This window comes from Myxocyprinus asiaticus, chromosome 4, assembly GCF_019703515.2.
Source record: "Myxocyprinus asiaticus isolate MX2 ecotype Aquarium Trade chromosome 4, UBuf_Myxa_2, whole genome shotgun sequence".
NCBI lineage: Eukaryota > Metazoa > Chordata > Actinopteri > Cypriniformes > Catostomidae > Myxocyprinus > Myxocyprinus asiaticus.
Window position 1 is genome coordinate 56,696,395 of NC_059347.1, and position 14,183 is coordinate 56,710,577.

A 14,183-nucleotide genomic window follows, 5' to 3' on the forward strand; every position below is an offset into this window, starting at 1 on the left:
AGTTCACTTGGAACTCACGCTGGAAGTAAGTGGTAGTGATGGGAAGATCGGATCATTTCACTGACTTGAACGAATGAACGAATCTTTATTCAAGTCATTTCGTTCATTTCGTTCATTTGAGCAGAATGAAATTAAAATGTTACATTTTCAATAGCCATATCCCCCCCAACACGTCTACATACGCAAACTTTGATTATAATTTATAAAGCAGCCAAGGACAAATTATGAGAAACAGAAATGATTAGTTCACCTCTGGAATCTTCTTGTCCAAGTCGTTCGTTCTTTTGTCACGTGACATAATGTGCATAGCATATACGGCAGTCACGTGACAAAGGAACGAACAATTCGGACCAAAAGAGTTGAAAGATGAACTAATAATTTCTGTTTCCTGTACAGCGCATATGCGGTTTTCACATAACAAACGAACGGAGGTTGAGCAATGCGCATGCGCGGCCAACATAAAATGAACGAATCACTCTCTGAGAATACTCATTCTTCTGAGTCACATAAAAGATTCATTCAAAATGAACGAATCGTTCATGAACGACCCATCACTCGTAAGTGGGATTTCCCGGTAGATTTGATGAGGATTCCATGCGGTCTGATATATCAGAACAGCAAATTTGAGTTTTTGAAAAAGGTATGCAGTTTATTATGCAATTCTAAAAGCAATTTAGGAGCATTTGATGTTCACGATACATGTACCGATACTTAAGATATACTGTATGTGCATGCATCAGTCAGCTTCCTTGGTCGCGCGCAAGGAACTAACGAAAGCAAAGTGCAACTCTTATTTTTGTTTTTATATGTGCAAGCACTGTTACAAACTAATGCGAACATGATCATATCCATACTTCTTAGAATAACTAAAGTGACGTTGTCTAATATAAATATAGAAGCCTTGGTAAGTTTACTTACTACTTCTGTTTGCTTTCTTATTAAGCTTCCATGTTGCATTGGTATCGCTCGTGCATGACTTTAGTCCGACTCTCGGAAATTGAATTTGGAAATGTCACATAATTTAAAAGCTGTTAATTTTCTCCAAACTTCATCAAACATATCACTATTGATAAATACTGCGACCCGGGAACAAATCACCAATCACGAATGTGCATCTTCTAAAATATGCACTTTAAAAAAATCTAAGAATAATAATATTTGTAAAGCATTAAAAGTTTGTTTAAAAATGTCTTTTAAAATATGTTTTTTTTAATAAATTATTTGAATGTATAATTAATGGCCTATATGTGATATAAATGCATCAAACCTACAAAATACATTTTTAGGTTAATGGCATGTTTATGTGCTGTATGCTGTATAAAAAATAGAATGCAGTATACAGTGTTTACTCCGTGGTATACAGTAAGCAATCATACACTGTGGACTGTTGTTGATTGTTCATATTTTGCATTGTATACAGAGTAAAATAACATGTCTGAGGAACCTGGACCAAGTGGCCAATCACAATCCGGGAGTCAATCCCAAACCCAATCCCAGCCCGGATCCAGTTCATCATCTGCCCCAACATCATCCAGTCAGGGCTCTTCTTCTGGTTCAGGGACCCTGAGTTCTGTGGATACGGTCCCTGTCCAAGAGCTACAACCTATTCCAGAGGACGAGGAGGACCCCCAACCTCAGGTGTGGGGCTGCATCATTCCCCTGGTGCAGGGCTTCATTGTTCTGAGTTAAGTGCATTGTCTACCTCGATTGATGAATCTGAATAATACAGGATTTTTAGTCTCTTTGACTTACACTGCACAAAAATCTGATTTGGTTTGGGAGTTGACTGATCACACTCTGAGTTTTTATGGGATGGATCCGTTTATTCAGACAGCGTAGTTGATATTCATTGTATCTACACCAGTTGCTTTAGTGTAATGACGGATTGAGTAATGACTCAATGCCAAGAGACTTTCTCATACAACACCTGAAAGAGCTGTCGGTGTGGAAAGAGAGGATGGTAAACTAGAAATTTTAGCTCATGTCAGCATTGCTGAACTTTGTCTTGTTGCACTTCAAATTGTGTTGTACAAGACGGATATCACATTCGGAAGTCAGCATTCGAATAAATATAAATCTGTGATGCGCAATTGACTCTGACTGAAGTGCAATGGCCTGGTAAAACAGACAGTATAATGACAGACACTGCCGGACAAATTCAGTAGTCAAACGGACCATTGGAGAGACTAATCGGGTTTCTGGACATGTCTGGATAGGTTAGAAAAAAGGTATTGTACAGTCGCACACAGCTGCACAATATTTTTGAATGAAATGTGTTGCCTGTCACACTTTATTTTGACCCGAATCGCTTGAAAAACAGTTTAAAAATACAGTTGAAGTCGGACGTTTACATACATCTTAGCCAAATACATTTAAACTCAGTTTTTCACAATTCCTGACATTTAATCATAGAAAACATTCCCTGTCTTAGGTCAGTTAGGATCACTACTTTATTTTAAGAATGTGAAATGTCAGAATAATAGTAGAGAGAATGATTTATTTCATCTTTTATTTCTTTCATCACATTCCCAGTGGGTCAGAAGTTTACATACACTTATTTAGTATTTGGTAGCATTGCCTTTAAATTGTTTAACTTGGGTCAAATGTTTTGGGTAAACTTCCACAAGCTTCTTACAATAAGTTGCTGGAATTTTGGCCCATTCCTCCAGACAGAACTGGTGTAGCTGAGTCAGGTTTGTAGGCCTCCTTGCTCGTACAAGTTCTTTCAGTTCTGCCCACACATTTTCTATTGGATTGAGGTCAGGGCTTTGTGATGGCTGCTCCAGTACCTTGACTTTGTTGTCCTTAAGCCATTTTGCCACAACTTCAGAGGTATGCTTGGGGTCATTGTCCATTTGGAAGACCCACTTGTGACCAAGCTTTAACTTCCTGACTGATGTCTTGAGATGTTGCTTCAATATATCCACATCATTTTCCTTCCTCATGATGCCATCTATTTTGTGAAGTGCACCAGTCCCTCCTGCAGCAAAGCACCCCCACAACATGATGCTTCCACCCCCATGCTTCACGGTTGGGATGGTGTTCTTCGGCTTGCAAGCCTCACCCTTTTTCCTCCAAACATAACAATGGTCATTATGGCCAACCAGTTCAATATTTGTTTCATTAGACCAGAGGATATTTCTCCAAAAAGTAAGATCTTTGTCCCCATGTGCACTTGCAAACTGTAGTCGGGCTTTTTATGGTGGTTTTGGAGCAGTGGCTTCTTCCTTTTTGAGCAGCATTTCAGGTTATGTCGATATAGGACTCGTTTTACTGTGTTATATAGATACTGTGGATATAGATACTTGTCTTCCTGTTTCCTCCAACATCTTCATAAGGTCCTTTGCTGTTGTTCTGGGATTGATTTGCACTTTTTGCACCAAACTACGTTCATCTCTAGGAGACAGAATGCGTCCCCTTCCTGAGCGGTATGATGGTTGCGTGGTCCCATGGTGTTTATACTTACGTACTATTGTTTGAACAGATGAATGTGGTACCTTCAGGCATTCAGAAATTTCTCTCAAGGAAGAACCAGACTGGTTTTCTGAGGTCTTTGCTGATTTCTTTTGATTTCCCCATGATGTCAAGCAAAGAGGCACTGAGTTTGAAGGTAGGCCTTAAAATACCTCCACAGGTACACCTCCTATCAGAAGCTAATTGGATAATCGTCTAAAGGCTTAACATCATTTTCTGGAGTTTTCCAAGCTGCTTAAAGGCACAGTTAACTTAGTGTATGTAAACTTCTGACCCACTGGAATTGTGATATAGTCAGTTAAAAGTGAAACAGTCTGTCTGTAAACAATTGTTGGAAAAATTACTCGTGTCATGCACAAAGTAGATGTCCTAAACAACTTGCCAAAACTATAGTTTGTTAATATTAAATCTGTGGAATGGTTAAAATATGAGTTTTAATGACTTCAATCTAAGTGTATGTAAACTTCTGACTTCAACTGTACCTCTGCAATCCAGCAGTGTTTTTGGTTTAATAAGTCAAATATATATATATATATATATATATAAAAAAAGAAAAGTAAGCTTGCAAGTTTTTTTTTTTTTTCTTTTTTTTTTTTTAATGGTTTGCTGTCAGAATATTTGACTTTTTTTTTTTTTGCATCCAGTAAAAGGTATCTTGCTTTGAAGATCTATAAAAACATGCACAATTTTACAAAAACAGTTTGCAAATGGGGTGAGAATAATACACAGCCTATAGCCTTATTAAGATAAAACCTTATAAAATATAATATTAATATATAAAATATATTGTTAATATATAAAATAACCTTTCTCGGGTAAATGCGCATGCCAACTTTTAGGATGAAATCTACAGCAAGTTTTGTAAATGAGGCCCCAGGATATGACATCATGTACAAGGGTTTCTGGGATTAATTAATAATAAATAACAAGTAATGTGTTTAATATTTTAGAATATACAGTCTTCTCACTTTCCAGCAACAATATAAACTTGCAGCTGTGAAATATGTATTCTTTGAATTGAAGAAGTCAGTGTGTGACGTTTCAATCTTCCGTCGGTCACACGTCTTCTCGTTATCCAAATTTCAAAGTCAGAGTTCTCCAAACTTGAACTTTTCTCTGCAGCGTTCACTGCATGAATTTGTGGTTTCCTGGAAATCAAATACATTTGAATGGGAGTGAATGAAGTGCAAAGTGTAGTGTGACTGCCTCTTTAGGCAGCAGACATCTGTATGACTTGAGCATGGGAAAAATGTCCATTTTTCCTTCCTCTCTTTCCAGACTAAAAGCAAAAATCATGGTTACAATGAAGCACTTATAATAAAAGTGCAGGGGGCAAAGCAATAAATGTTCAAATTCACAAGGTTTCAGAAGTATATAACCACAAGACTTACTTAAAGGGATAGTTCATCCAAAAATGAAAATTCTCCCATCATTTACTCACCCTCATGCCATCCCAGATGTGTATGACTTTCTTCTTCTGCTGAACACAAAGATTTTTAGGACAATATTTCAGCTCTGTAGGTCCATACAATGCAAGTGAATGGGTACCAAAATTCTGAAGCTCTTTATTCATTTTTGGGCGAAGTATCCCTTTAAAATTACAGATTACAGAAAAGGTTTTTACATAATATTCCATGCAAGTGCTTTAACAAAATCACAATCTTCACATTTCTGCATTTAAAACCCTCTGTAATGCTGGCCCCATAGACTTTCTAAGTGTATTACTGTAATTGTAATATTTGTTTTCTTTATATTAAAATTGAGTGGCAAATTATTTTCTTTGGTAATCAATAACTTGCCATAAATTCTGTTGACAGAGCTATGTTAACCTGGACCATTCCTTTAACAGTGATGGGGTTATTGTACTATTAATGTATAGCAGGAATGTGGCTTTTTTAAAATTATTATTATTATTATTATTTTCCAGATTGTGTTGAAAACCAGTATTCATTTGGACGGGACCGACAATGTGATTACACGTTCAGCAACTCTGCCGTCAAAAAAACAGCACATTTCCACACCTATAGCAAAAAGCACTTCAGAATTTTTAAGGTAAGATTAATATTGAGAAACTATTCAGTCAACAAATGTGCTTTTACTTTAAAGCAGAGTCTATATGACAAGGACTTCATTTAAATTAAAAGGAGTAAAGCACAAAAAACATTAATTGGAGCTGTCAGTTGATTAAATTTTTTTTCTAATTAAATACGTGAATAAACAAAATTAATCACTTGTATAAATATTTGCTGAGAAAGGCCCTCAAATAACATTATATTTATATTTAAATAATTACAACTAAAATATATATTATAAAAATAATAATTTTGATAATTAAAATGCATTACATTATTTTGGCAGACGAGTAAAGCATTGATTTAGAAGGCATTATATTGTTTATTTCCATATTATTGAACATAAGCCAATCAGTGGCCAACAGTTCACACAGCATTAACTTTTTGTAATTTTTTTTAATGGATTTTTTCCCCTTTTTCACCCAATTTGGAATGCCCAATTCCCAGTGCACTTTTAAGTCCTCGTGGTCGCGTAGTGATTCACCTCAATCCGGGTGGCGGAGGATGAATCTCAGTTGCCTCCGCTTTTGAGACCATCAACCTGCGCATCTTATCATGTGGCTTGTTGAGCACGTTGTCACGGAGACATAGCATTTGTGGAGGCTTCACGCCATCCACCGCAGCATCCGTGCTCAACTCACCACGCGCCCCACCGAGAACGAACCACATAGCGACCACGAAGAGGTTACCCCATGTGACTCTACCCTCCCTAGCAACCGGGCCAATTTGGTTGCTTAGGAGACCTGGCTGGAGTCACTCAGCACACCCTGGGATTCAAACTAGCGAACTGGCGAACTCCAGGGGTGGTAGCCAGCGTATTTTACCACTGAGCTACCCAGGCCCCCAGCATTAGCTTTTTCAATTAAAATTCACCAGTCTGTAGATTTATTATATGGTCTTTTCTAAGGACACGTCAGTGTACAAATGCATTAGAAGGATGCTTTTGGAGCATCTCACTTTGGTTGCATCGTGTCATAAACACAGTGTCTTTAGGGCTCTGTGTCAAGTTAAACATAGTTTGAAACTTAGAAAAACGTGTCTCGAGATCCCTGCATTCGCAATAGAGTGCAACAGTTTTGTTCCAGAAGTAAAAACCCCATAAATATTGATTGATTTTTACCGATAACTTTCAAACCTTTATAGACCTACTCACCGTGAGCTCCGAGGTTGTTCTTTGATGGTACATGCTTCTGTTGAAGCCATCAGTCTGCGTTATTTCAACTTAATTAATAACTGGCGAACAACTACACTACCCACGATCCAGCAGAGAAAGATCCACCAATCAGATAACAGCAGCCAAAAAAGCTCTATTTGTATATATTAGAATATTTAGCAATTAACAAACTAAATTGTTTCTATTCTTCAAATCAACAGTTTTATATATTTCCATCGATTTATATCCAATTACGTCATTCACAATGCTTCATGGGATTGAAGTTGGTGCCCTCTGATCTTGTCCTGTCGCTAGTGTCAAGCAAATCTGAGTTTGGTTTGTTGTCTGTACAGCTGCGTGTTGCCTCTAAAGCTGGAGTTACTGCCCCCTGCTGAAAACCATTCGTATTTCAATCTTGAATTGCTCCGATAGTAGGAATATTCCTAACTATGCTCTGGGGACATGATTAATTGCGTAGTTTTTTATGCGTGTTTTTTTATATAATTTATCGCACTGAATTAACATGTTAAATTGACATCCGAAATGACTAATGACTCAACCTGTTTTACAATTTTCTTTGCTGTTGTTTCAGGAGGAAAAGCTTGTATACATTGAGGACCTCAGTGGAAACGGCACATGGGTGGACGATGAGAAAATAGGAAAGGGGAAGCAACGGCTGCTCAGTAATAATTCTGTTATTGCACTGGCAGAACAGAAGCATCAAGGTTAGACATTGAGTCTTCTTGATTAAATTTCTTCAGGAGTTTATGGAACTGTTCAACCGAAAATTACAATTCTATCATTTGTTACTCAACCATTTTCCAAACCAGTATGGTTTTCTTTTTTCCATGGAATACAAAAGGAGATGTGTAACAGAATGTTCATGTTGCTTTTTTCCATTCAATGAAAGCAAACTGTGACCAGCTGTTAAATATTAAAAGGGAGGGAAAAAAAACACAAAAGTAGTCCAAATGACTCCATTCAAAGTCTTCTGAAGCCAAATAATAAGTTTGTGAGGGGGGAAAAAATTGAATTACTTTAAAGGCCCCGGCATACTTCATATGAAATCGAAGTGCGAACCTTAGTTCCCGCTGGAACAGATGAGAAAAAATCCGGTCACCTCATTTCGGTGTTTATCTTACTCTGTAACGTGATGGACTATGCATAATAACGTAATATAATAATGACACATAATTAACGAAAAACGCTTGTTCTGTTTATCTGCTTCTATTTCTTTAAAAAAATAACGGCCATCATGGAATTAGCGTCTAATAATAAAACATAAAAAAATAAAACATTCAAAAGGAGCAAAGAAACAAACTGCAATTTGCAAAGAAATATGAAAATAACAAAAATTCGTTAGGTTAAGTGTGTCTAGGGTTAGGCGATATGAATAATATGCTTCTTATCTGACACACGCATCTGTGTTTCATGTGAGTGTTGTGCAGTCCAACAGGCCTCCTGTTATTCAAAGGAAAGCGCAGAGCGGGATATCTCACGCTACTCAATTTTTGACCCAGGGAAAACCCTGAGAGAAAAACGTCTCCACAGAACGGGACGATTCCCAAACAAGTCAAGAAAATAAAGAGGGGCTTATTAAAACAGGTGCGACATCTGGTGCGGGTTTAATCTGTTTATCCCCTCAAAATATAGCACACAAAGAATATTATGACAGCCAAAAGATACGCTTCGCATTATTTCGGTCATGTATTTATTTTTTTCTGCAAGAAGTGTTTATAATTATTTTATATTCATTTTCTGCTTGCCATGTTTACATAATTTTGTATATTTTCTGCATTGTGTTTATTTTCATTGTGTTTTTGTTTTGTTTGTTTGTTTTTGTGCTTAATGTATGTATAATTTTCTTTGTATTGCTTTGGGAAGATCTTGAGTTTCTCGAGGAAAGTTTATAATAATAATAATAATGGACATCAACATATCAGACTGATGTGGCATAATGTGAAATTAAGCATTATGGTAAGAATGATTTAAAATCAAGTTGGCCTATGTTTTATTTATTTTTTTATTTGTCAAGTTCCAAATTAAAAGAAAATTAAAGTATTTAATTCACTGACTGGATTATCCAAAATAGGCATTAGACTAACTAACATAGTTAAATAATATATAAACCCATTTTTATTGATTTCAGGGTACCCACGGGTCCTTAAAAAGTCTTAAATATCTTAAATTACAAGAAGTCTTCAATTTAACTTGCTGAATATGTTACACATGTATAAACCTGTTAATCCGAACTGCAAATGTCGTTATTCTGCGTCTCTGATGCAAAATTATTTATCGCCTAATATTGCGATATCCGATTATATCGTCAACCTCCCCACTGAGCGTCGGTGATTTTTTTTTTTTTGCTTTATTGATTTTACTTTAAAAATTGTATTCATTTATTGAAACACGAAAAACATAAAAGACATTTCTAAATTCAAATTGCACTTTAAACTAAACGAAGTGATAAAAAAAATCTTATTTAACCACCTCCCCAAATCCAAAAATGTACTGTCTCCAACGGCTCCGTTTGCTATCACACAAGCATCCGTCAACGACAACAGGTGGAAAATTACTAATAGCCTACAGATTAAGAACTAAAGACGATTATAAATGTAAAGACAATAATAATCATAATAAATAAGCCTAATTAATTCCCTTGTGTTCCCAAAATAATGCTGGCAAATGTGCTTTCTTATCGAATTTGTGTTTGTATTGCATTTTGGTAATACAGTTAATGCTGCCTAAAGAAAAGAAAGTAGAACTCAATTTTAGGTTCAATTTGAACTTGTCTTGTATTACTTTGATTTAATCACTTTCGTCTTTGCTTCTTTAATACAAAGATATATATTACTGAACCTGCAGAGTTGCGTTCACAATGCTGCTAACCGCGTGGAAATAAAGCGAACTTAACTCACAGCACCTCCCGAGATAATCGGAGATAGTTTGCAGCATTCTCATAGACAACATTATTCTTGCAAACAGTTTTCAGCCGAATGAAACAGAGAAAAATGTGTGAAAACACTTTACATGCGCTTGTTCAACAAGCTTACGCTGCACGCCGACATGCGTGTGTTCCAAATGACAGGCTCGTGCTGCACGCCTCTGAACAAACCGTGAATAAGTCACAAACATTTACGGCTTTTCTTTTGTCTGTTCTTAAAAATATAATAAAGTGCGTTTCTTCAAGCGCACGTCTTTTGATTTAACAGCATTTCTTGTCATGTGTCACTCCGAGACTTACAGGTCGCCCGCCTATTGCAGGTAGATGAGCAAAATTGCCCGTGCATGAAATACATTTGTACGAGGAGCTTGCGAACTGGATTCAGCCTCGTGGCATTTTGCAGGTGGCAGGTGCTTGTTTCACACCCTGGGCTACTGTTTAATATACTTAGTGATTTCACAGATCCATGGTTTTGCTATTTCCCGATATTGTCGATCATCGTCTGTTCACAATCGGCATCAGAATCCTTGTAAGACATCGTCGATATCTGATTACATCGTCCTATCGCCCAGCCCTAAGTGACAGTGAATGGTGACTGAGACTAAACATTGTGCTTAACATCACCTTTTTTTGTTCCACGGCATAGAAAAATTCATACAGGCTCAAGAATGAGCAGTGATGACAGAAATGTTATTCAGCACATGCTAGACCTTATTTACAGCAGCACCATATTTGATTTTTGACATGAATGACAATGAGGCTGTGAGGGATAGACATACAGTCTCTTACATGAGCTGGACTGCAGTTTAAAGTGTTTTTGGATTGTTCTGCAGACAAAACGTAAAAAAAATATATTTTCAAGAACACTCGGAAGGCAAAAAACTCCAGACAACTTGGAGCTTTGTACAGATTTATACTGTACGTGCCATTGAAGAGATGGTAAGCCTTGTTTCCATTCCCATTAAAAATCAAACATGGCGCTACTGTTAATAAGGTCTGTTGCTGTGAAAAAAGTGACTAAAGAGAAGGGTCACGATTACGAAAGTATGTAGAGAATATAGGCTACATACTTTAGGCTACATGCATTCATAATGAATTCATTTAGAGTTTTAATGTTGTATTATATTATAAAAAATAAAATTATTAATAAATGTACAATGAAATATAAAAACATGTCCAGAGACATCCAGGTAGCCTCAGTGGTTTTGTATTTACCAGCGAATTAATTCTTTAATGTGTTTTTCTTTTTATTGCGAAAGTGGTCTTTGGCCTTAAAAAGTCTTAAATTTCATTCCCTCGAACCTGCAGATACCCTGGATTTAAAATATTTCTATATTGTGATATTTATCGTTGATGTGCTATAAAATGACTCCTATCATGATGTAGGCCTATGATTTGTCATATCGCCAATCCCTGGTTATGTCCTATAATTTCTCACCTTAGCTAATTTCCATCGCTCTTTATTTTTATGATTATTTTCCTCAGATTTGTCATAGCATAAAGCTCCTCCATAAGACAGTTAAGTAAGGCTGTTTTAATATGATTCTGAAGTGAGAAGCTTCTCACTGTGGGCACGCGAGACAGGAATAATGGCTGCTTTTGCCAATGTGTGGCATACAACACGTTGTAGTTGCAGAAAGTTTAAATATCTGTGGTAGCGAAGCGCTGTCATCATTGGCATGGCTTTATGCTGTGCACTTGTGGCATAAACTAAAATGTGTTGCTGATGCATCGTGTTAATATTTTTACTGGACATTGTGCCCGAAAATGTTTGTCAAAAATTCTACAAAAGAAATCAGATCGACTCAAGTATTCTAAGTGCCCATTCACTCCTGTGCCACCTGCAGTTGAAAGCCATTCACACATCTGCCCAAAGTGAGATATGCCTTTTATCATCATTCTTTTGTATGTATTCTGCCCATTAACACTTTTATTCACCCATTTTACAGTAGGATCAGTTTCATCATAAATTGCAATATTGGCACATATTATGCCGCATATTGGATATTACCGAATTAGTGCCATGAATGCTGAGTGTAAACATGACAAATTACACATTATCTACTGCATATATATTACTTTTAATCATCATCGAGTAGTTACAACAGCTTTTTTTTTTTTACTGATCTCATTTGAATTCTTCTCATTTGAATTCTTCTCATGGAATGTGGCATGAAGTCATTGATAACACATTTTAAGATCACATTAGTTAAGCTTTTACATGTAGTCTTGTGTGTGCTCCTATTTAAATGCTCTCTAAATGCCTCCCCCAGCGACGTGGCCAGTGTCTGAATGTTTGCAAATAGTATACTCTTGCTCGGCTGTTTTGAACTTCATTTTTGCTCTGAGCAAAGAACGAAGAAGAACTTTGCAGTGAGTGTGCTGGAACCTTAATTCACTGTTTGCTTATATTGTAGCAAAAGAGCGGAGTGAATTTTTCGGAACATCTTGTTTTTTAGGTTTGTATCATCATGAGGGTGAACAAATCACAGCATGCCTTTTTTTTTTTTTATACAGGGAACTACTGCTTTAAATTTGGTTAGTTAGATTTTAGCTTGGTTGTTTTTGGCCATGTTGTTTCTTTCCACAGTGTTCATGTTTATTGACAAGATGGGCGATGAGCAGCCAAACCTGCCTGCAGAGTTCAGCAACAAATACCACATTGCCCGAAAGATTGGAACGTAAGTGAACTGGATTTTCAGAAAACTGTTGATTTTATTTATTTAGTTATTTATTAGTAAAATAAGGTCTGTGGTAAACATTAGTTGAAGAGACTTTTACTTTTTGTTCCCCAACATAAATTAGTCATACCTCAAAGATGAATTTGGAAGCCGCTGTGTTTTTTAAAAACATAAGTTGCTTGCAAATTGCTAAATATGAACTACAACTACCACAAGGATGTGAGTTTACATGTTTGACGAATCAGACATGAATTTACATGAATTGACAATCTTTTTATTTCTTACCGTATGTATCAGCCACAACATTAAAACCACCTGCCTAATATTGTGTAGGTCCCCCTCGTGCAGCCAAAACAGCACCAACGCTGTTCTTCTCACCACAGTTGTACAGAGTGGTTATCTGAGTTACTGTAGACTTTGTCAGTTCAAACCAGTCTGGCCATTCTCTGTTGAACTCTCTCCTCAACAAGACATTTCCATCCACAGAACTGCCGCTTACTGGATGTTTTTTGTTTTTGGCACCATTCGGAGTAAATTCTAGAGACTGTTGTGTGTGAAAATCCCAGGAGATCAGCAGTTACAGAAATACTCAAACCAGCCTGTCTGGCACCAACAATCATGCCACGCTCCAAATCACTAAGATTACATTTTTTCCCCCATTCTGACGGTTGATGTGAACATTAACTGAAGCTCCTGACCCATATCTGAATGATTATATGCACTGCACTGCTGCCACACGATAGGCTGATTAGAGAATCGCATGGATGATTGTTGGTGCCAGATGGGCTGGTTTGAGTATTTCTGTAACTGCTGATCTCCTGGGATTTTCATGCACAACAGTCTCTAGAATTTACTCAGAATGGTGCCAAAAACAAAAAAACATCCAGTGAGGGGCAGTTCTGTGGATGGAAATGTCTTGTTGATGAGAGAGTTCAACAGAGAATGGCCAGACTGGTTCGAGCTGACAAAGTCTACAGTAACTCAGATAAGAGGAGAACAGCATTGGTGCTGTTTTGGCGGCACGAAGGGGACCAACACAATATTAGGCAGGTGGTTTTAATGTTGTGGCTGATCGGTGTATGTTTAAAAGACTTCAGAATTCACATTTGAGGTATGAGGGTGCATAATTTGTGTTTCTGCTGTAGAAACTCTAACCTCAGACCTTCATTTACTTTTTAAATTGAAAACTGCTATTCTAAAAACGTTTGGGAATTCCAGAGGGAACCAATGGTAAATTAGTTTTTGCTGTTTTTACTTACTCTAAACTGAATTTGTGTTTATTTTTTGACAGAGGGGTCTGTGGTGAAGTAAAACTCGCAATAGAAAAGGACACGTGTAAAAAAGTTGCACTGAAAACCATAAACAAACACAATTTCCCATCAATAGGGGTATGCTCCAGGTCTATTCACTTAACAGCACAGTAAACATTATAAAATCATGTTCAAGCTTTATTCCTCCTGTATTAATACAAATGTTTGTACGCATTCCACAGACAGCCACAAGAAATGCAGAAAGGGAAATAGAAATTTTAAAGAAAATAGATCACGTAAGTTTCATGATTGAATCTCTCAATGCTACAGAGGGATTCAGAGAACATCTCAATCATGTCGCGTTTTCTTTCCTCCCCGCAGCCTTGTTTGATAAAAACAGAGGACTTCTACCAAACAGAAGATTCCTACTACATTGTATTGGAGTAGTAAGTCCTTTGCTGTGTTTTAGTAATTAGAAAATAGTAACAGGAATGTGGGTTACACTGCAAAAAAATTATTTTTACCCAAATTTCTGTTAATTTACATTATGTATTTGGCAGAGGATTTCATCCAAAGCCACTACGTACTGCAACACTGCATTAAATGTAT

At 36.8% G+C, this 14,183-nt stretch overlaps 1 protein-coding gene across 3 annotated transcripts in view; it reads left to right on the forward strand.

Annotated features, from left to right (window-relative positions):
• The first annotated feature begins 464 nt into the window (after window positions 1-464).
• The window catches only part of LOC127437788 (serine/threonine-protein kinase Chk2-like), a 32,625-nt gene continuing 18,906 nt past the window's right edge, over window positions 465-14,183 (forward strand). The window contains exons 1-8 of one of the 3 annotated variants that reach the window (XM_051692980.1): window positions 465-640; window positions 1,421-1,684; window positions 5,402-5,526; window positions 7,292-7,424; window positions 12,234-12,324; window positions 13,616-13,712; window positions 13,817-13,870; window positions 13,956-14,020. In XM_051692980.1, coding sequence (XP_051548940.1) covers window positions 1,432-1,684; window positions 5,402-5,526; window positions 7,292-7,424; window positions 12,234-12,324; window positions 13,616-13,712; window positions 13,817-13,870; window positions 13,956-14,020 — 818 coding nt within the window. In that variant the 5' untranslated portion in view covers window positions 465-640; window positions 1,421-1,431. The remainder of the gene's footprint in view (window positions 641-1,420; window positions 1,685-5,401; window positions 5,527-7,291; window positions 7,425-12,233; window positions 12,325-13,615; window positions 13,713-13,816; window positions 13,871-13,955; window positions 14,021-14,183) is intronic. The other 2 variants (XM_051692988.1, XM_051692971.1) reach the window with 2 other exon arrangements.